The 25,128-nt window shown below is 27.4% G+C and overlaps 1 protein-coding gene across 1 annotated transcript; it reads right to left on the bottom strand.

Moving 5' to 3' along the window:
- Window positions 1-1,985: 1,985 nt before the first annotated feature.
- Window positions 1,986-23,476, bottom strand: LOC100209669 (ras-related protein Rap-2a). The gene is made up of 4 exons (XM_065790332.1): window positions 23,324-23,476; window positions 9,438-9,575; window positions 2,781-2,911; window positions 1,986-2,699 (listed from the first exon to the last, which is right to left on the bottom strand). Exons 2-4 carry the CDS (start codon window positions 9,535-9,537, stop codon window positions 2,280-2,282), a joined length of 651 nt encoding a protein of 216 aa, XP_065646404.1. The 5' UTR covers window positions 9,538-9,575; window positions 23,324-23,476; the 3' UTR covers window positions 1,986-2,279.
- Between the last annotated feature and the right edge of the window lie 1,652 nt (window positions 23,477-25,128).

Here is a 25,128-nt window from a genome sequence, read left to right as displayed (position 1 = left end):
CATTGCAATGGCGTACAATTCATTGTACGTGAAAAATATTGTAATGAGTAAGATATACGTATTGTATTCACACTGTACTCTTAAAAGATAACATTCAAAAAAGTTTAGCAACCCAATGAATACTATAATACTTGATAAAATTGTCTCTAAAACCTAGCGATCTTTTAAAAATGAAAAAGTTTTTAAAACTATAAAACAATTGCTTTTTAAACAGTTAAGGTTATGATTTACTTTGTAACATTTATTACAGCATTATTTTACGTCTGATTATTGCGGTTGGTTCTATTCAGATCTAAATATAACGAAAAAACAAAGAAAATATTAGGCTATTGTGATTTATGTTTTATATGAAAAAACTTTTTTTCTTTAAACCTCAATTAAGTTATTTTAATTTCTTTAACTCCCATACAAAAAGTTTGAGCTATCCGTATAAATTTGCTGAGAGGGGACGAAAATGTTATTCAACTTAACAAAGTTTGAGTTATCCGAAGTTTAACTTTTAATATTTATCTGTTTTAAGAATCCAAATAAAGCAGTTCGAGGTAACAAAAGTTCGAGTTAACCGGAGTTCGACTTCCTTTAGTTAACTGTAAATATAAATTGTTATAAAAAAACTTTTATAAGCCGTAAAAAAAAATTTTTTCCAGTCATAAAAGAAAAAAAAAATTTTCCCGCAAAAAAACAAACACGTCAACCATGCGCATTGCGCTTTCATATGTTTAATTATATGTTTCTACGGCTTGTGGTCAAAGCAACATTCCTGTCAAAGTTTTGCAAAAGTGTTCTCTAAAACTCTCCACAGTTCTTTAAAAACTCATGAAAAAGTGCTTGACTGAATCTTGCTTTCCTGCCTGGTGGTGTATGACATCTGTTTGACACTTGTTATTAACTCTAAAGTAAACTCTAAAAAGTGACAATTGTTAATAACTCTAAAGAACAATCTAACCCTACTAGCTATTGTCCAATTAGTCTTTTCTTTATAATTAGCAAGGTCTTATAGTCTTTGATACAAATATGTTAATATTTTTAACATTCCATTTTGATTCTAAGAACTTACTCTCTGATAATCGAAATGTTTTTTGATCATTTTGTTCTACGGCTGACTTGCTAACTGATATGACTAAAAGATTCTATCGTGCACTAGATGGAGGTGGTGAGGCAAAGGCATATGGCATGCAGCATATCTGAAGCTTTTGATAAAGTTTGGCATGCTGATTTTTTCCATAAACTTGCTTTATATTTAGTATCTGGGAAAGTTTTTGAGATTATCAATCTTAAACCTAATCTTACTTTTGTAACAACTTGGGGCTTGTAGTGGCTTTAATTTCAACTCTAACAAAACTCAGTTATTTATTGCACACAACTATTGCAATACTTTCGACAATTCTATATGAATGAATGGCAACCTTCTAACTGAGTCCTCTTCTTTACGTCTTCTTGGAGGTAAGAAGACGTAAAGAATTATCACTACTGACCTCTGATGGAAACAATTGATTGCAAAGTTAACATCTGCTAAGGTTGCTTCTTTTTATCATGCTTTCCGTTATCTTATTCCTGATTCAATTCTTTACATCTAAAAATCTCTTATTCGTCCTTGTATGGAATACTGTTGTCATAAATGGGCTGGTTTTTCTAATGATGCTCTTTTTCTTTAAGACAAGGTCCAAAAACTGATTGTAAGCATAGTGTCTAACTACTGCTTTTTCTGCTAAGCTTGAACCTCTCTCCCATCGTCGTAAAGTTCTTTCATCATAGTCGCTGTTCAAAAGAGCTATCATCATTGTTTTCCCCGTACTTTAATCCTGTGAAACTCTCTTCCATCTTTATGTTTCCTGACTCTTATAGACTACAGTTATTCAAGCCAGCTGTCAACCGTTTCTTTGATCTTTAACTCTATTTTTTGTTTTCTAGTAACTCCCCACTTAAAAATGGTTGCTTGGGAGTTTTTTTTGGGGAGTAAATTAGATTTAAAAAAACAAGAGACAAAGTGTGAATTGTTAGTAAAAACTAATCCTCTAATTTCTATTTTGATAAAAAGCTATTTACAATTTTTATATACACAATAGAAAATTTAAAACCCGTCATCCATGCTTTTAATTTAACTTTTGTTCATCAGTAAATATTTAGAGTTCAAATCATCCTGATTTCAACAGCTCTTAAACAACGATTTATTTGTTTATCAACTTTATTAGATGAAAAAAATCTCGTTTGCAAATCGCTTTCTTTATCAGGATCTGTTAAACGTTATGAAAATTAACTTAAAACATAGTAAATATTGGTCACAATACAAGTTTAATAAAATCAGTAGAATCAAGCGATAAAGAGTTTTTTCTTGCAATGTCATTTAATGTCATTCTGCGAAGCGGGTCGGTAGGATCACTCTCTCTTCTTTCTTTTTTCTCCTCAAAAACAAGACGGCAAACTTCAGCGAAGATGTTCCTTACGTCGTGAACCGGAACTGCAGCAGAACTTTCAAATACTTTAACATTATACGATGCTGATAATAATCCAGCATCAGTTTTACTAACTTGACGCTTTTTAGGAAGATCGTTTTTGTTTCCTACAACTATAATTGGAATGCTGTTTAAATTTAAGTCTCGCACATTTTTTATAAGAGTTTTTATGTTTTCAAAGCTGTCTTTATCAATAACTGAATAAACGAGAATAACAGCGTCTGCGTGAGAGATCAAAGCGGTATTCTAAAATGAGTCAAAATGTTTTTAGTTATTTGATCTTTTTGCCAGAAATTAAAATTAAAACGAAAGATAAAAACAACTTACTTTTCCCTTTGAATCCATGATATCAAGTTGAGCCTTGTTGGCTCCAACATTAACAGTGTATTTGTACGCCTCCTCCTTCCCTGGAACATAATGATTGAAAAACTGGTTTGTGAGGCATCGAATAATTAATGCTAAATTAAATAATAATTGAATAGATAATGGTAAATTAAAAACAAATTGAACCATAAACTTTACATATACAATAATACACAAACAAATTAAACACAAAATTATAAATATTTAAAAAACATGATTGTGTCTCAAGCGGTGAACATCCAAGTAATTTTAAGTTAATTCTTATCTACTTTAGTAATTTAGACAGCATTTAGACAACGAGTTTCAGAAAGTAAAAGCTTTGAATTTTGAATTTAAATTTTGTGTTGCCAAATGGCAACATTGGGAAGGAAAGGGTTTATGAAGTTTATTTTCACTATAACAATTGTTTCGCCTCAAGGTTTTTTTTCAAAAGAATCTTTAAAAACAAATGAGTCAACATTCTAAAATTAGTATTTAATATTTTTGTTTCTAAGGCGATGAAAGCAAAAAATAAAAACTGTTGAAAACAAATTAAGATTAAATTTATTTTTTTAATTTTAACAACTTTTATGGACCCTAAAACTGTAAAACAATGTAAACAGGGCTGCAGAATTTTTTTGAAAATTATCTCTCCCCCCCCCCCTCCTTGCTTCGAAACCCGTGTCGTCGGCCTTGCTTAAAAACTAGGTCTTTTAAACTTTGTATGACCGTAATTTTGAAGCACCAAAATATACTTTGATGAAATTTAAATTTCATTTGTCATTTATGATTTGATTTAAAAAAATAAAAATTTAAAAATTTTCCTCATTCAATGCGTTTATAAAAATTATAATATGTCATAATATATTTTTAAAAACCTCTTTAAAGTCTTATTAAACTAAATTTAACAACCATGGCTTCTAATATCTTATCAAAATGGACATTTTCTCAAACACAACAAACCTTTTAAGCGTTTTGTTTTCGGTTTTTATACACTGCGTTAGAAATTTTGCTATGATGCAATTTATAAAAGAATCTTCTGCTTTATGAGATTAAAACATGTAAAATTTTTATCTTATGTAAAACTATGAATGGCCACTTAATTCTACTCATTTACATAATTGAATTTAACACAGAGATTTATTTTTATATTATTTACCACAGAATATTTATCAGTTTGATATAATTTTAATGTGTTTTTTTTTAGTTTTTTAAACTTATTTTTTTTAAAAACACATTACTTATATGTATCAAAAATTATTAATGTCCTTATTCGTGATAACGTAACGTAAAAATTATTAATATCCTTATTCGTGATAACGTAACGTAAAGATTATTAATATCCTTAATCTTGGTCAAAACTAAGAGCCTTTTTAATTATTTTTTTTTAATTTGTGTGTGTATTTTAGCCTCAGCAAATTGTAATGGTTGTAAATGTTGCTTGGTAGGATTAGTGGAATTTCATTGGGATTAAATGAAAAAACATCAAATCTTTATTGTTCTTTTTTACTTTCTCCAATACATTTAAAACAAATGATAAATTTTCTAATGTGAAACTAAAACACGTAGATTTTTCATATTTTGAAAAGCAACATTGTAGTGATGGGTAAAGTCAGTTTGATATGTGTACAGCAAGTTTAGTTATGGTGATGTTATTCTTTATAGTTGAACCAATCAGCTCCCTGAATATCATGAGGTTTATGATTATTAAAATATCAAATTTTAGGTTGCTTAAGTCCAGTGTTTGGTAGAAAAGATCCATCCAGAATTAGACACACTTAAGGTACTTCTTTTTAGAGGTGCAATGACTTCAAAAATTGTAGTAGTAGTGGTTATTGTTTTACGTGATTCACAATAACAGCCAACTTCATCCATTATTTCAGCGCATGAAAATAGAAGCTTGTCCTTGTCTATGCACCAATGGCAAATGTCAGCTGCAGCCTCAGAAACTCTTAGTCAAAGAGTTGAATACCTTATTTCAGTAAAAACCTCCATTTTTTTGATGACAGACCATTCTTGAACTAAATACCTTGATTCATCGCTATACCTCTAGCATACTTTATAAACTAACACTTAAAAAATCTAGAATCTTTACTTTCAAAATTTGTAGATTGATCTGGGCATACACCCACCACATACACTCATTGGGATTTTTTCGTTAAGATGATTTTGTAAAGTACATAAAGGAACTTCGTCAGACATTATTTTTCGACTGCTTTAACGCCTTTAAACCTATAACACCTCTTCGCAAAATTTTTTTCTATGTTTTCCACTTTTTTTTTTAGTGGAAGATACCTTTATTTAAAAAATTAATTGAACATTAAAATATATAATATATTTGAAAGATAAAACTGAAACAGCTGGTTTTATTTTTAATTAATTTATATTACAAAAAATGAACTTCATGGCTAAGAATATGTTGACATGGCATGATTAAGTCATTTATTGGTGAGAAAAAACAACAGCATCAAAAAGATAAATATTACCAAATAAACTAATTTAAAATTGGAATCAAAGAAGAATTATTTAACTACCTAAAAGAACGTGTTAACTTGTATCTTTTTAAATAAACATTCATTTTACGTACTTACTATACTTCATTCAGAAGTTCTACTTAAAAAAAATGCAATTATTGTTTTAATGAATAAGAAAAGCTGCGTTCTCAATATTTAAGACAATAAACTTATTTAAAAAACAGCCTAGACTTTTTAACCATATATATTTGATTTTACCCAAAACGGTTTTAAGTGAAGCATCTCCGCAAAATTATCTAATTTCTCTTCGTATGATACATACAGCTTCATCCAAAGCAGTACTTATATACACTGATATGGTAATGTAATATCATCTTGCTGAAAATAATAGTGCTGTTATTATCATATTCATGTCTTTTAAAATGAAGTAGAATTTTGGTCAAGTTTCTCCCATCTACATAAACAATATTTTGAAATTCCAAAAAGTGATAAAAACAATTTAAAACATTGTTTAACAATCAAACAAAAAGTTTGAAAAATAAAAAAAGATGCGGTTTTTTGATGTTTTTAACTGTTTCTCAAATCAACCTACTGGTGGAAAAGATGATTTTAAAAAAATCTGAAGTAAAAGTAACTTTAATGAAAAACCTCTTAACAAAAAGCAGTAAATACTGTCATTCTAGATTTATTGAAAAACCTCTTAACAAGAAGCAGTAAATACTGTTATTCTAAATTTATTTAAAAACCTCTTAACAAGAAGCAGTAAATAATGTCATTCTAGATTTATTGAAAAAGTCAAGGGAATAATTTAGCCAAGACAAAAAACAATAATAACGAAAAAGCAGTATATTAAACAATTAACAACAATATAGCTGTGATATAACAATAGCAACAATAAATAACTTATATATATAACAAAATTTTAACACGTTTGATTAGTAACTTTGAAATGATATTAAATACAATGAAAACAGCAAATTGTAAACCTTTAACTGGAAAAATGCAATTTTTGAATTTTTGAAAACCGAAAAATATTTCAATTTTTGAAAACCGTGATCTAATTGTTAATTGAGGATATAATAGCTACAAGCCGTTTTTGTTGCTGTGTAAGCACTTGTTTTTATATGCTGTTTTTGTAAAGAACCTTTTCAGAACTAAACCTATTAAAGACTATACATTTTTACAAAATATTTATAAAGGTCTTTATAAATTAAAAAAAAAAAAGGTAAATTTGCGAACAGAGCTGTGGCTAGGCTCTGCTCCCCAAATTTATCTATTATTAGTAATACCTTTTTTAGTAATATTTTTAAAAAAAATATTACTAAAAAATGGGGGTGGAAGGGGGCTCAGACCCATTAGCCTTGGCACTGTTGGGGAGGGCGTGAAATGTTGCAGAAAATTCCAAAAGAAACAGAATACCTAGAAAAAAGATGTTCTTTTTTATGCGAGAGATTTTGCTATTCTTTGATTTGGATGGATGAACAAAATCAAAAGTTATCATTATAACAGACCTCTTTTTTTAAAAAAACCCTTGAGAATTAACAAAACTAGAGATTTGTACAAAAATCTGGAGAAATACAAAATTTAAAAAAAAAGTACTTTTCTTAATTTGGATAAATCATTAAAATAAAAATGTTTGTTAGATTTTTTAACGCAATAACATTTGTGATTTTATACTTGATTACCAGCAAAAACATAAGGAATAAATAAAAAAATAATTTTTAAACATTTTTAACATTTTTAAAGTTTACCGGAAGAATTTTAAATCAACCCTGAGAACGTGAGAACCATAACTTAACTGTGAGACTCACGGCATAACCTGGAGCCTGGAACCTGGAGAGTTAGGAGCTCTGTTACAAACACCATGGTTTTTATCAAAAATTCGGTCATATAAAACAAGGTCAGACTTTAGACAAGATTATTGTTTGAAAAAATATTCCTTTATTCTTAATCGTAATCTTAAATATTCGTTAATCCTAAAATAAATACACATCTTGCTTCAAAAAATAAATCTTATAAAACAACAATAAATCAAATATCAAACACCGTCTTTAGTGTGCTGTAGTGCAATTCTAAGTGAAAATGCAAATATGAAATAAGATTAGACATTTTTATTCAATAGTTTCATTATAAAAAATGCAAATTTTTCCTTCCCCATTTATAGTACGGAAAAGAAAAATGCTGAAGAAAGATAAAAGCGTTCTTTTATCTTTCTTCAGCATATTTAAAACACATTAAGTAAATATAATTCCCTTCACAAACACTTAATTTGGTACAAAACTCAACATATTTGATTAAAACTATTTTTTTTAACTTTAACAAAATAATAATTTTGGAAATATTATAATTATGATCATCTGGAAAATAAGTTTAAAAAAATATATTTATAAATGAATTGACCTTATCTAAAACGCTCTAAAACTTGTTCAAAATGTTCAAAAATAAATAAGTTTTTTTAAGTTATATTGTGTTAGTACCACATTGTTTCGATTTCGTTTAATACTGCACTTTAGAGTTTCAAGGAAGAATCAAAACAGGATTCCCTTACCATTGACTTTGATAAACTAGATTATCATTTTTGAAAATAATTTAACCTTAATTTTCCGAATAACGTTGCCAGAAGTTTATTATTTGCCATATACTCTACAATAAGGGAGCAATGAAAAAAGATTTCAAATGAACTTTCACATTTTCACAATTACGCATTATTATCTTTTATTTGAATGTTGATGTTTTATAATTTGGTAACATTTGTAAAACAATTTTTTTTTAATTACTTTATTAAAAACCCTAACAATTCGAGTTTTGACACCATTCACCATTCAACCGTGTGGCCCTGGTTTTGACACCATTCGAGTCTTCATAACTCAATCTCAAAAATTGAAATAAAACATGTTTTGGAGGGAAATAAAAGTTGTTTTTTAATTAAATATAATTAGTTTTACTTATTTCGTTAAAAACGTGTTATTATTTTTAAAAATCATAATTATCAGGCAAAGTTTGTTCGTGTTCATCTTAACTTTCCGTGGAGGAATGATACTGCCTTTTAGGTTCTTAGTGGAATTTATTTGTAATCGTAAGAAGTAATTATTTAGGTCATATTTAGTTAGTGTTTGGCTAACACCTGGCTAACATCCATATTTTTTGCCGCAACGCTTCGGTGATCAACTCAATCACTGAGGCGTTCTTGACCCATAGAATTGTAAAAATAGTTTTTTATAAACTTAAGTTGCAAAAATAACGTTTTGGCTGCGGCTAAAAGTTTTTGGCCACCTGTGTTAAAATATAAAAATATACAGCAGTTAATCAGCCGGAAAACGTGTGCAGTTAAAAGCTGTTTTATCTTCTAATCTAGGAGTAGTAACTGATTTAGGAGCGTTTTTTATTTATTTATTTAAGGTGCCCCAAGAAGTTTTTACGGTCTTATCACAAAGCACAGCGAAAGAATATTTGAAAGGAAGTTTACGCCTCCTTCCTTACCGATGTTATAAAACTTGCCCAGAGGTAGCGTCGAACCACGGATCTCTAGCTTCTAAGGCATGCGGGCTAACCACTGCGCTAAGGCTTTTTAACAATGCTAGTAACTGTTGACAGAAAATATCACTTTGATATTAGAATTTTGATTTTCTTTTATACTCATCAGCTACAAAAAAAATTAAGAAAGTATGTGACGTAGTCTTTCTGTTCTATTTGTATACAGGGCCGGTGCGAGTAGGTGTCAAGTGGGGAGGGAGTAGGGGAACCCTACGGGTTTGTGCTGACTAAAAAAAAGATATTTTCCTCTAATTTACAAAATTGCAGATTAGAGATACCCCTTACCTCCTCTTCGCACCGGCCTCATTTGTATATTTTATCAAGAAATAGATTATAATTACAGTTTTCTACTTTATCTATGATCTAACCATCACAACTATATTTGTGCATTTTTATACCGTGATAAGAATTCGTGACATATGTTTCTACTGTACAATTTTTTTTTTTAACTTGAAAATGAGTTGTTGTTTTTTAACTCGCCCCCATCTTTACAAACAGACAGCGGTGAGCCAATAATTACGCTACTGAGTTCCATACAAAAGTTGCAGAGCAGTTTAATACAACCTTTGTTCAGAAATAATATATATTAAAAATATTTTTGTATAAGTTTAGATTAAAGTCTAATAAAACATACCGGTTTTTCCGACGCCAGGTGATCCAAGGACAACAATTCTTATTGGTTCTTTTTCTCGACGAAAAACAATATTCTTCAGCTTTTCGAAGCTCTCTTCCATATTTTTAGTTCAGCAGACTAAATGTATTTTTTTCGTACCTAATTTGTAATGTAAATTATAATTTTAAATGAAGATCATTCTTGAATGATCTTCGAATTTTTCAAATATTATGTTGAAAAATTCCAATGATGTTAAAATTAATTAAAATTTAAATAAATCTTTGATCAGCCTTTAATATATATATATATATATATATATATATATATATATATATATATATATATATATATATATATATATATATATAAATTATGTTAGTGTATTCTGCAGATAGAGTGCTCAATATTCTTAAAGAACAGAGCAATAATAAATTAGTAAAAACACTTATTAAGTTTTTTTTCTTCAACAACTTGTTGATGAGACAAGTTGTTGAAGAAAAAAAATAAGCTGATGAAGAAAAATATTAAAAAAGTGTTTTTACTAATATATATATATATATATATATATATATATATATATATATATATATATATATATATATATATATATATATATATATATATATATATATATATATATATATATATATATATATATATATATATATATATATATATATATATATATATATATATATATATATACAGAGGCGATTCTAGAAATAAAATAAGAAGAGAAAAAGACTGCCTTCTAAAAAAGCATTAAAATACTTTAGCTGTTAAATAGTCATATGTCGAAAATGTAGCACAATCATTGTAATAGTTCATCATTTTAGTACAAGAACGTATTTTAGTGTCAGTACGTATTAGTAAAAACAAAAATCTCTTTAAAAATTGTTTTGCATAACCAAGATATTATAAGCCAAATCCAAATATTTCATTGATTTTTTTTAACATTTATTTAAAATGATTGGATTTTCGTCATATAATCTCATTTTGTAAAATGTATAAAACCTATTAAACCCTCAATTAACGCGGAACTTTGGTGTAATTATCAAAATCTCTAAAAGAAAAACACTACTTTTTAAAACGAGCTAAAAAAATCAACTTTATTGAAATAATCATTATTCGATAATATAACACAATCTTCTATTTATAAATGTTACCGTTAGTATTTATAATTGCATTTTGTCATTAATTAATTGTTAAAATAATTTTAATTGCTTTCCGATAAAAACCACAAATTTATTTCTTTATTTAAATAATAATTTTTCTTAAAAAGGTTTTCATTGACAACTATTTTTTGCGCTTAAGTAAATATTTCGTTTTTCAACAACGCGATTATTTGCTTTACTTTTTTTACCATTTAAGGAAAATTTGTTTTACAACAATTCAATAATTTGATAAAACCTCCTTAATTTCAGTAAAGCACAGCTGCAAGTAAACAAATAGAAAAACTCCATACAAAATCACTATTGCAACAATTATGGCGCCTGCACACACAAAAAAATTAATAATCGCGATTTTTACTGTAGCTCCCCCCATGTCAGATAAACTTATCATGGGACGACTATTCAATTCAGTTAGTATGGTAAAATCGGTTTGAAGTGGTAATTTAGTATTTGGGAAGATACAAAATTTATATAATTATAATATGGTAAGAACAGATTCTGCAATCTGTTTAGTCTGCAAATCGACGCGTTCTCATTTAGGAAAAATCGGAAAGATCTTTATAAAAGTTCAAGACGCTAGAAAATCAAAACGGTTTAAGGTGGAAGCAGGGGGAAATTATATATATATATATATATATATATATATATATATATATATATATATATATATATATATATATATATATATATATATATATATATATATATATATATATATATATATATATATATATATATATATATATATATATATATATATATATATATATATATATATAAGAAATAAAGAAATATATTTTACGTTTAAATTTAAAAAAAAATTAAATATTTATTTTAAATCAGATTTTAGTAAAAAATAAACAAAGATAAGGATATTGTTCAGCGTTCATAAATCATTCAAATTTTAAATGGTTTATCAAGGCTCAACAATATACTTATCTAATCTCGCACAGTTTTTACTAAAAAATGAGAAATGGTATGCCTAAAATATGATAATAAAAAAACAACAACATGAGTTTACATAAACATTTAATGATGACGTCTTCATTAAATGTTTATGCAAGTCATGAATAGATTTTGCCCTTAAAGTATTTCTTCCAACACGATAGCTTAAAAAGTAAACTTAATGAAAAATGATAAGAATCTCTTGAAATTTTTAAATTGCTACTTTTATGAGTAATACTATGTTCTGAGAGAGCCAGAAAAAAAAATTAATTTTCAAACACGCTAGGTTGTCTCGTAAACTTAAATAAAAAAATATAAATTTTCATATAAAAATAGCACTGTTTTCCTTGTTTTTATTAAATTTAAAAAAATGCTTCTTAAAATCTTTAAAAAAATCTGCGTAAAACCTGAAAAAACAAATTAAAATGCAATACTAGCGCCATCCTCAAGTTAATTCTTATCATTTGAATTTTTTTGACTTTTTCTGTTAGTTTTTTTGTCTTTGTTTTACTGAGCTGATCAACTTTTTCTCGAATTGTTTGACCCGCTAAATGTCATGTTTTTAAATTCTTATTTAGAAAAGTGCTAATTGTCTATAACTAGCTGGATTAAAAATTGGCAGCAGTCTTTGGGCACCATCATTTTGGTTTGGGCACCATCATAACATGCAATAACAGTAGTTAGAACAGCAATTTTAAAAACATCATTTCTGATGTTTTTAAAATTGCTGTTGTATCTACATCTTTATTTTGGGTATACATCTTCTCCTCTTGTTTTTTTTAATGAATGATATAAGAATTAATAACATAACTTTTTTTAAAAGCTATAAGTTTTGAAAGGTTTTAGGAGTTTTAATGTTTAAAAAATAAATAAAGTAAAAGAATAAGTATTTTAGTTTATAACTTAATGTTTAGATCAGGTGTCAACTTGAGATGACTAAAGTGATTGTTATGGTCTTGGAACTTATTAAACCTTTAAAGGGTAAGTTTTGCTTGAATGCAAAACATCTTTAAAATCAAACTAAGTTTTAATGAAGAAAAATTTTCAAAATTTCAAAAATATTTTTTTCACCTGTGATCACTTTAATGAAGCTTAAAAAATATTTCTGGTCTTGAAAATTTACAGAATTTACGTATTTGTAAGAAAGAAAAAACTTCTTGGCTATCACTTTTTTCCTGTTAATTCAAAATATAGCACTAATTGGAGAACTTATTTTTTAAATGATAACTCCATGGGCACAGAACGTCAGCTGGACGTCTTGAGGACGTCTTAAGAACTTGTAACGTTCATAGGATGTCTTATAGAGGTTTGTGCCCGCTGGGAACATATGTAAGCCAAACAAAAACTACGCGAACCTTTGGAAGCTTTAAAGTACTTTTTCCAAGGTGCTGAATAAATATCCCCGCATGTGTATTTGGCCCAATAATCTTCAACATTTTTTTCCAAGTCCTTTGGTATTTACTGTAACTTTTTGCTAAATTTAGATTTCTTTTACTATGAATTTATATAAATAAATAAAAAATCAAACATTAACTTCTAACAAAGTAACATTAAAAAAAAGTTGAAGACTTTAAGTGCCAAATAAACGTTTGCACCTGCTTATTTGGCACTTAAAAGTCAAATCTGCTTTATATTATTTATTCTGCACCTAAGAACACAGTTTATTATTCATTGTTCATGTAAGCGAAGTTTGTTTCTCAAATCGTATACCCATTATAAAACTCGCTCTTTAGACAACAACCATTAAACAACACAAATTTGATTAAACTTACCACTTCCCTCAATATTATACTTTCTAACAACATTGTATCCCTATCTATCTATTTTTATTTAGATCAATAATGCTGCAATAAACAAATAATTTTATTTAGACTTGCAATAAACCTGCAATAAATTTGCCAACACTGCGTTAGTATATGTCGGAGACTCACTTTTACATTAATTGCTTTTAGAAAAGTAGACTTCAATATTTCTTGCCTTTTGCTAGGGAACCAACAAAAACTTGTATTTCACGGTGTCCTTCAAAATCAATGACAGGGTATCCTTCAAAAAAATTACCTCATACTATGAATGGAAAATAAGAAGCATTGATCTAGAGAATTTTTATCTCCAGCGCTACATCTTTTATTTTTATTGTTATTTAAGTTCCACAAGATCCATACATAAAAGAAACAAATGAATGAAAACATAAATGAAACAAGGATTTCTGATCAATTTTTAGAGCTCAATATATATATATTACAGCTCAATATATATATATTACACCAGTTCAAAAAAAAATCTTTTTTAATAATTAAGTGACTAGATGTTTAAATGTCGTTAATTGATGAAAAAAATAATTAAAATTTTAAAGCATTATTCCAATATTCAGTAACAGCTCAATTAAGTTTACTTTTCAATGGGGTCCTAGAATTTAAAAAAAAAAGTTCCTTAAAAGTAGGTCAACCTATTTCTAGTTAAAAAACCATAGTTTTTGTGCAATTAAATCTAAAATAATAATTGTAGTATGAAATAATCAATTTTTTTTAATTTTTATATAATTTTGCTACTTTTAAGACCCAACATGACATAATTTTGAAAAAACTTCTTTTTTCAAAATAACAGGGACCTGTTAAAAAGTAAAGTTAATCGAGCTGTCCCTAAAACACATTATTTAAGTTTCCAATTTTGAACTAATTATCTTAACCACAAACCACATCAAATCAAAGGTTAGCCCAAATAAAGTTCAAAAATTATTTTTTTTATATACAATTTTTATATTGTATAATATATATATATATATATATATATATATATATATATATATATATATATATATAAATTCAAAGAAGTATATATATATATATATATATATATATATATATATATATATATATATATATATATATATATATATATATATATATAAATTTAAAGATGTATATATACATAAATTAAAATAATGTATATATATATATATATATATATATATATATATATATATATATATATATATATATATATATATATATATATAAATTCAAAGATGTATATATATATATTCTTTAAACCCTTTTTTAAGTATAATCATATTTGAATGACAACATCATAGTTTTATAGTAAAAATTTGTAATAAAAAAAACGACAAAAATACATTATAAAAATAGATTATATAGCCATAAAAACATAATAAACAAAAGTTGTTTCAAAATATTTTCAACCATACCAGAGTAGGGTGAGGTAAAATGCCCCCGGTAAATTTAAAAAAAAATATAGCCTAAAAAAATTGTTGTTGTTGAAATTATTTGTTATTAGTTTTGAAAGTGTTTGAAAGTTTTGTTGTTGAAAAATATATTGTATTGTAGATATTATGCAATGAAGGTTAAAAAAAAGTTATTTTGTTGGAATAATATGCAACTAGTAAAACTAGCTTTATTTTTTAATACTTTTCGTGGCTTTAGGTAAAACTGTTACTTTTATGTGTAAATGCCTTATAAAGATTGTTTTATTTATAGTTTGTAATTCATAGTTCCTTATATTTCTCATGTTGTTGTTATCATTATATTATTGTTATAACTATTAATATTTTTACAATTTTTTTCGTGTTAAATTTAAAGTTCTTTTATTATAAAAGCGGATGATTATAAAAGAATTTTGAATTTAACAATAAAAAATTGTAAAAGTTTGGAGGGCTTGGAAAAATTGTCAAAGATTTTTGGTGTTGAACAAAAGAGCGGGCACGTTTATTCGGTACCATAGAGTAAACTTTTTAATGCCTTCTCTTATTAGTAAAGGTTGGCGCACTTTTTTATTTTTCTAAATTATTAAAAATTTATTTAGCTATTCTTTTTATTTAAAGTTCAATTTTCGTTTGTTTTTTTCTTCCATTATTTAATGATGTATTACTTGAAACAAGTGCGTCGCGGCATGTTAAATCAATGTCCTACTGCGAAGTGACAGTTTTAGGAAAATTCTCAAAAAAATTAAAAAAAAGCGCATCAGATTATTTCTTAAAAAAATTATTGTAGTGATTGCTAGAATAGTTTGTTTATCAAATGTCAAAACCTGGTTTTATTCTTTAAAACATTTCATTAACTACTTTCTTTTTTAAATTCATTTAACTAAAATACCTAAACAGGCAGTTATATCCCAATTAGTATTGTTATAATTTGTTAACTTGTTTTATTGCGTAACAAAATATTTTTTAATTTCATTTATTACCTAATACACTCAATATAAGGTTTTACAAAAATAAGAGTTTACAAAAAAATTATTTTTAAAAAAAAGTAATTTCAATCAAACTAAAAAGAGATTGTCACTCGAGTCATAAATACGTAAAGCACGATGAATACATAAAGCACTTATAATTTCATTTAAATCTTCACTAAAGTCAACATTGCGTTTCTTTAATTGCTTTGACCTGGCAGTGTTTATTTAATTGTAGTGTCTAAGTAAGGGGCAACTGAAGAAGTGCGAATTTCAAAAGTGTGAACTGGCGTAAGTGCAAACTTGCATAAGTGCAAAGCAGTTGTAAAACCTGGAATAAGTGCGAACTGGCATTAGTGTGCAAAAGAATTTGCAAAAATTAGCATAAGTGCGATTCGGCATAAGTGCGCTGAAAGAATTTGCAAACATTTGCATAAGTGTAAATTGGCATAAGTGCGAACTGCATAAGTGCAAACTGCATAAGTACGAACTGCATAAGTTAAAAAAAAAAACAGTTTTAAAAACTGGCACAAGTGCAGACTTGCATAGGTGCGAATCGGCATAAGGGCGCCAAAAGAATTTGCAAAAACTGGCAAAATTGCAAACTGGCAAAATTGCGAAGCATAAATAGGCATTCGTGTAAGCTGGCATATGTGCGCTTAAAAAATTTCCAAAAACTGGCATAAGTGCGCCAAAAGTACTTGAAAACATTGGCATAGGATTCGTACTTATGCCAATTCGCAATAAAATTGTCCTCCAACTTCAAAAATACTTTCCAATGACCCGATGAGTCAGTCCAGACTCTGCATTGACTGACTGTTAGAGTCAGTCACAGCAAACTGTTATAAGAGGACAGCATTTTCATAATGATTTTTTTAATTTATGTTTATTTTAAACTTAGATTTAAAATTGCAATTACTATATAAAAAATAACAAAAATTAATGAAAAGAGTTAATATAGCATATTCCTTCGACGCAACATTGGCCTTGAAGGCAATATTGGCTGTATTTATATAAATAACGGTATGATGAATGAGGTAATTAGGGTAAAGTGACCAAATTCGACCCAGTAACCAAATTCCAGCCACATTTTAAATTTAATATTTCTGTGTTGGTTTTTGCTTTATGTTTATAATTGCGATATTTTTGAGACTGGTATGAACTCAGCCAATAAAAAAAAAACATCTTAGTTGTTTATAATAGAAGAAACATCATAACAAATATTTATCTCAAGAAAGTACTACTTTAGATTTAAAATATCATCTAAGCATCCAGTTTGAAGCTTATAAACATTAAATTTTTATTACTTAACGAAATGTTAATTATTTTAAACTATAAATACATTTCTTAAAAAGGCAATTTTAGCTTTATAATTATGCTGAGTCATTTCAATAGATTGTATTTCTGAATTAAATGCACCTGGAAGAAAGACCAAAATCCGGCCGGGTATAAACCTTATTCCGGCCAAGGCCGAAATTAGGTTCACGAGGGTCTAAAAGTAAATCATACTTGTAAGATATTTATGTTATTAGATATTATTATTTTAATATAAGTACTTTATGTTACATCTATGTCAATACATAAAAGTTGTACATTGATAACTTTTGTGTACAACAATGTACATAAAAGTTATCAATCTTAAGTATATGCATTTATTTAGTTAAATATTTATATAATATTTTTAAAATATGAGGATGATGACTTTAAATATAAGCAAAAGTCTAAATAATTGAAAGATATCATATTATTTCATGTAGATTATTGCTTATAAATGAAATTATATTAAAAAATAATCTTTAATTGAAAATTTTAATAATTTATAATATAAACTTTTTATTTTAGAATGGCTGATAATAAAAAAAAAAATCATAATAAGAAACAATGTCATCCAACTCGAGGTAAATATGTGAAATATAAAAAGGAAGTGTTACTTTAAGCTATAAACAGTGTTATCAGTTCACCTAAAATGTCTGTTAGAGCTGCTGCTAAATTTTTTAAAGTACCCCGAGCAACTTTGCAGAGTAGGGTAACTGAAAATGTTGAGATTGGTGCAAAAGCAGGAAGAAAAAAGTTTAATGCCACTTGATCTTGAAAAAAAGTTACTCGATTCAGACAACAGAGCTAGGATGGGCATTGGTTTTGGAAAAGAACAATTCATGGTATATGCTGGCAAGCTTGCCAAAAATATGGATATTCTTTTATAAATTGCAAACCATGTAATAAATGATGGTGAATACTTATAAATTGACATAACAAAAAAGTAACTCTTCGACAACCAGAATCAACAGCATCAGTTCGTCATCAATACATGAATCCAATAAAGGTGGTAAATTATTTTACCGCACTTAAAGAAGTCAGCCTGAAGTAATATGGAACATGGATGAGACAGGGCTGCAGCTAGACTTTAAGGCGCACAAAATTGTTGCTGCAGAAGGTACTAAATATTTACATATGAGAACAAGTGGAAATTGAGAAATGATTACTTGAATTGTTTGTGTGAATGCAGCAGGAAGAGCCTTACCATCTTGTGATTCCAAAAGACAGTAAAATCCCTTCAAAGTTTTCAAGTTCTAGATGCCCTTGAAGGAACCAACTGGAGTCCAAGTGAATCTGGATGGACTAAACAAGGGATTGCAAAAATATGGTTTGAGCTTACATTTTTAAAAAACATTGGACCACAACGTCCACAAATTTAATTTAAGATGGCCACGATTCCTACAATTTCGTAGAGTTAATAGATACGGCCATACAAAACTGAATTGGAATTGTTGAATTACCTGCTCATACAAGCAATTGGCTTCAACCTTGCGACCGAACTGTATTTAAGCCATTCAAAGTTTCATATAATAAAGCAGCCCAGGATATGATGTCTAATCACCCTGGGGTTATAATAAAGAAGTTCAATTTTACAGGACTTTTAACCAAAGCCTGCAATAAAAGTATGGCAAAAGTTAATATTGAATCTGGCTTTAAATCATGTGGAATCTTTCCATATAATCTTTCGATTATTCCGGCTAAAGCTTACTTGCCAAACTATGTGTATTCTGAAGACAGGTTTGTGACTAATCTTTTTGATCAAATTAAAACAATTGATAATGCAACAACAATTGAGCAGATTAATCAAACAACAGACAGCACAAAAGTACCAGATATTGAGTTAGAACAACATCTAATTACCAACCCAAGATTTGCTATAGCAAATGATCATGACTATTTAGCTGAACCAATAACCGTAGTAGACATTCCAGAACATAGCAGTGATGGTTTAGTGGAACTAAGTATGAAAACTATAAAATTAAAAGTTGAAAGTAATAAAGCTGCATTTACTAGTAAGTTTCAAGACAGCTTTAGGATTATGTTTGACTCTGAAATTGAACAGCCTATTGATCAGCATGAAATTGATTTTACAGTTTCAACTCTCTTAGCTTCTGATTTTTCAAAAACTAGATCTTTTGCCCCAAATTTTCCTTTTAAAATTTCATATTATCCAGATCATATATCCATATCATAGATCCAAATTTTACAAAGTGCAAAAAAGCTAAGAATTCAGAAAAGTTTTTTATGAGTCACAATTAAAACAGATGCAAAAAAATAGCTCAAAATGAAACCGAAAAAGAAATGCAAAAATTAAAAAGATTTAAGAATAAAGGAAACAAAGGTATAGTCAAAATATAATCCTCGAAAAAAACCGTCGCTATAAAAAGTATTAAAAAACGGTGTGATTTGATTATATTGTTATGAATTTTTGTTCTTAGTGTTTAAAAAAGTCTTTTATAGAGCTCACTGAATTCTTTTTTTTTTTAATATGAATATTATATTCTATGCAAATCTTTTAAAACAGTAGTATAGATTATTGCATTGACATTATTACATTGACATTAATTATTTCATTGACATTAATTATTCTGATTTACGCATAAAAGGTTCTTATTTAAAATATTAAATCTAGTTTAGTGTTTGGTTTTTATTTGCATTAAAAAAAATTTACTTTTATTTGTTACACGTTTTTATTTGTTATACGTTTTTTTTCTTGCCCATGGACAAGGTGGTGCAACTCCTGAAAACATTTTTTTTTAAGGTTTAGGCATCTTTATTAAGTTTAGGCAAGTTTATTTATTGATGAATGCTTAGTATTAAGTTAAGCAATCTTTTTCTAACAGATGTTTAAGAACATGTTCATTTTAAATTTAAACTAAATAAACTTTAAGTAAGTCCAAATTTGCTAAAACTGTTTTATTGCTTATCTGTCAACCGGCTAAATTTGTTGGACTAAAAAAATTATTGATTCAATATTTAGTAATACAATTAATTTTTAAATATTTTAAATGCCAACCTATAGAAGTATTGGTAAAAAGATTGTTTTTTATATTGGCTGTATTTATGTTCATTCTGCATACGCCTGGCTGAAATTTGGTCATAGTGGCCGTATTTTGGTCTAATTTATATACTTTTTGTTTTCGTTGTTTTTTCAAACAATTTTCATTTATAATAATTGCTGTAATTATGTCCTAAATGCTGAAAGATTTATCTTTCTAGAAATGTATAATTTTCATATAGACCTTTTTGTTAATATGTCTGTAAAAGCAATTTTGTAAAGATGCGGCTGGAATTTGGTCACTTTACCCTAGACCTGCATATATATATTGGTATTACATTATTTGCGGTGAAACACAGCACAAATTTTGTTTTTATAATTAAAAACATTAACTTTAGAATGTGTTTCTGCAGTTTTAATTCTTTATTTTATTTATGGTTGTGATAAATAATATAAATTCTATTGAAGTGAATTTTTCATGCTATTCATCTACATGTCTTGTTCATTTATTGGAATAATTATTTTACACAGCTTGTTTTAATAAAAAAGACAAACTTATTTTATGACAGGCATTGAAAGGTTGAACATATTGGCATAGAGATGCCATCATGGGACTAAAACTTTTTTGAAAAAAATAACAACCCAAAAACATTAGCTACTAAATGGTAAAAATAAATAAGGTCACTCAGTAGTTGTGGTGTTGGTTGCCTATAATGAGATCCTTGTTCTTATTTTAAATGGGAACTAAAAGATCTGTCTTTTAAACGTTTTGAACGTCTTTTGAACGTCATTTGAACGTTCAAAAGAATTTTTATTTAGGCCCCTTTGCCCACTGGGAAGCCTTCCATTTTAATTTAGATTGTTTTTAAATTAAATAGAAGAGAACTAAATCCAAATGATTGCATTACACCTACTATCTGTCTAGAATAAATGAAATAAATCTTAGTAACTCTAAGTAAGTTTTCTATTTAATTTAGATTTTTTCTTCTGTTTTAGCAAAAGACCTTGGTTTCTAAGTCAAAGAGACTTGGTTCCTAAATCGAGGAGAATTAGTTCCTAAGTCAAGGGACTTGGAAACCGATTCTAATTTTGGCAATTTTTTTTGTTTCTTTTTTTTTTACTCAATGACATTAGAAAATCATCAAAAAAATTCATTTTTTTTATTCGAATTAATATTTTCTTTTTTTTAGATACAATTGATATCATTAGGCAGGTGGTCTTTTACTAAAACAGAAAAAACAATCTAATTTAAAATGGAAGACTTAGAATTAGTCCTATATTTGGTAACTGTTATCTTTTTGCCTCCCTAATAATCAAACTAAAAGATGAAGTTTTTAGTTATTTATAGAGATACAGACTTATTGAACCGTTCTGCTATGGTAAAGAAGTTGACGAGTTTAATGTTAAAAACTTTAAAGGTTAAGAACTTAGAAGTTGGTCAACTATTTTTTTGAAAAAAAAGCTAATTTTCTATATAATAAAAGGAAAAAATTCATTTTTCTACCTTTGCTTCAATCGCTATTGAACTTTTATAAATCTATTTTTAATCACTCATTCAACTTGAATACTGTTAAAAACTCTTGCAATTCACTTTTAACAGAACAAAAAGCCTCAAGATAATGTTTCTATAAAGAAAGCCTATCCTCAAGATAATGTTTCTATAAAGAAAGCCTATCCTCAAGATATTGTTTCTATAAAGAAAGCCTATCCTCAAGATAATGTTTCTATAAAGAAAGCCTATCCTCAAGATATTGTTTCTATAAAGAAAGCCTATCCTCAAGATAATGTTTCTATAAAGAAAGCCTATCCTCAAGATATTGTTTCTATAAAGAAAGCCTATCCTCAAGATAATGTTTCTATAAAGAAAGCCTATCCTCAAGATAATGTTTCTATAAAGAAAGCCTATCCTCAAGATAATGTTTCTATAAAGAAAGCCTATCCTCAAGATAATGTTTCTATAAAGAAAGCAAAAATAGATGACATTATAAAGCTACAACTGTGCATAACAATAGAGTTTGAACATTTTTATGGAGATATCCACCCAGTCTAAGAAGAGCTCAGTCAAGCACTTAAATAAAATATATTTTTTTGGAACAAATTTTTTATTTAATTTTAGTTTAACTAATGATAAATACAACTCGAGATTTTTGTGATAAAGGTCGTTCGTAAATTTTTCAGTACCCTTTGACCCCCCTCCCCCTTTTAGCACAAACCGAACCATTCGTTATTTATTTCTCATAATTTTTCGCCAGCCATAATTATTTATAACGTAGGTCTTTAATTAAAATTAATAGCAGACTTATTCACTTTTTCAAATGCACTGTTTGAAGAAAAATCTAGGGCGCATGCGTAAACCATACAAAAGCTCAAAAGCTATTAAAACTCATTTGCTTATTTAATAAAGTGAAATCAACTGTTTGAAGAGCTTTTATTGTTTAAAAACGGTTTAAAAATATTTATTGCGAGAACTTCTACTTAAGAATTTTTATCGCAACGAGTTTTTTGTATATTCTATGCGATCCTTTGAAATAAAGATACCTTTCTTAAAAACACATGAGGAAAAAGAAGTCATCGCCTAAACACTTAACTTTAATACACTTAAATAAATAATTGCGGGTTAGTGAATGAAAATATGTATGTGCAAAAAGTGCGTAAAAAGTTTTCTGAAGCTTGGTTTCCGATAATTGTAGAAATGTCGTACGAAAGTTGCACGACAACTTTGCTTTATAATAGAATTATTTTTAACGTAAGTTGCTTAACTTAACGTCGTACAACAAAATCTGTTGTAAAACAATGGTTGCGGAAAGAAAAACAAATCAATTTATGCAACAAATGTTGTACAATAATAACACACAACTGTTGTACAATATCTCTACAACTATTGGAAGTCAAGCTTAAAGTTTTATAAAAAATATTTCTAATAGTTGTTGTTAAGTTAAGTAAAAAAATGTTTTTATTATGAAACAAACTTGTTGTGCAACTTGTCGTCGACGTTCCTATAAGTATTCGAAACCTAGTTTCAGAAAACTTAAAATCTAGCTTAAATATAAACAATATTAAACATTTTACTTAAACAAACTCTTGTTAATTTATAAAAAATATTGTTTTTCTGTATATAAAAGTTGACAATAAAAAATATTTATATGTACAATAATAATAAATGATTACAAAAATCATAAAACTGATTAAAGTTATTAATTTTTTTTTAATTATTAAAAATCTTACATTACAAACAAAAAGTTAAAAAAGGAAGATTAAATGTCACATTATTAAAATAAAAATTATCATACCTTTAAAATATGCCTCTAAATAGTCAAAGAAACTCAATCACTTCATTTAACTAAAAAAAAAACGTAGCTGAATAGTAAATTGAATGAAAACACTTTAACAAGTTAACTAATCTGACATCTTGTTCAATCACCGTACGTTGCAATAAGTCGCAAAACAACATACATGTAATTACTTAAAACGCGCTTTTATTTGTTTGAAACTAAGTATCAATTTAAAACAGGTTTATAAGCTTAATTAATTAATTAAGTTGCTCTTATATTTTTTTAAGAGAAACAAAAAAGTTTTAAAATAAACAAATAACGCAATAGTATTTTATTAATTGAAAAAAAAAAGATGTTCATCGTTCTTTTTTAAAAAAAGTCATGTATACATCGAGTTAATTGACGGGAAATCGATCACTTGACGCACCACAAGCATTGCTATTGTCTCAGAATAGATTAGCAAACGCGTATTAATGTTTTTAGTAATAAAAACAATAATTAACTGCTATAGAATAAAGCAATATCCAATATAGAGGCATTTTCACATCTTTTAAGTTGAAATTATATTAGAATTTGAACTATAATAGAATTGGCGTCATTCGATGCGCTCTTGATGTCACGATATATCAATTGAATATTAAAATGTTTGACTTATTCTCCACGCATAAAGACAAAATAGGTTTCTATCATGGTCTAACAGCCACTTTAGATTAAATGATTTTCGTATCGAGGCTTCCGCAGATACAAAACTTTTCCAAAAGGAGAGAGGAACTTATTTGACATTCTTAACGTGTTTTGTATGTTTAGTACGTAAAGTAAACTCATTAAAGGAAATGTCGACAAAAACAATAATACTATAATTGGATAATTAAACACATAAACTGTGTTTATTTTAAAAAATAGATTTAATAAAAAATGATACGTAAAAAATTAGAATAGTATACGTGTATATGTTTGCATGCGTCTGTGATTGTAACACGAGACCACACGTGCGTATTTATTTAGTCAATAAGCAGTTATACAACGAGAATAGCATTTTAGAAATTTTTCCTTCATAACGCAATAAATTTTACCTTCATAACGCATAAAAAAATTTGGAATTAATTTATTCTGATAAACACTCTGTGGTGTATGACTTAAAAAAAAAAGAGATAAGTATACCTTATATAGATAACACCCTTAGTATAATTTCCAAAATCATTCCGATTCAATAAGAATGATTAATGGCAAATTATGGATAAAGTTTAAGAAATGACGCAACGGCAATTTCAAACGTCAAATTGTCATGCATTTTTTCAGTTTTAAAGAATTTTACCTTTAATAAAGTAAAGTAAAAAAAAATAGTTTGAATAAATGTATTTAAATATTAAAGTATTGAACCTAAAAATATTTTTTTGGGTTGCTACCTAAAATATTAATTTTATATTTAAAGTGGGCATCAAAACTATTCATTCGCCAGTTTTTCAGCGCATTTCCTTACTTAGAGAATAGCCAACTATGAATCTCTCGTTAATATTATTTATATCATAGCGTTAATATCATAGCGTTTAATCAGCATTTTTATATTTCAGGAACTTACTTTTATCGGAATTTCATTCAGATAAATGAGATGTCTGATTTTAATAGCGTAAAAACTATTTATCCATTTTAGAATTTTTTTTTTTTACCAAAGTTAATAAAAACACCGAAAAAATTTATTAACCAGTTGCATAGCTTTTCCATCATGATACATTTCATTTATAAGCATATAATTAAAAGTAGCCATGACGCAGTGGTTTGAGCCTTGTTTCAAAGTCAAGAAGTCTGTAGTTCAATGCCAGATT

The sequence above is a fragment of the Hydra vulgaris genome, chromosome 02, assembly GCF_038396675.1.
Source record: "Hydra vulgaris chromosome 02, alternate assembly HydraT2T_AEP".
Classification (NCBI taxonomy): domain Eukaryota; kingdom Metazoa; phylum Cnidaria; class Hydrozoa; order Anthoathecata; family Hydridae; genus Hydra; species Hydra vulgaris.
This window is presented reverse-complemented; position numbering and strand designations above follow the sequence as displayed.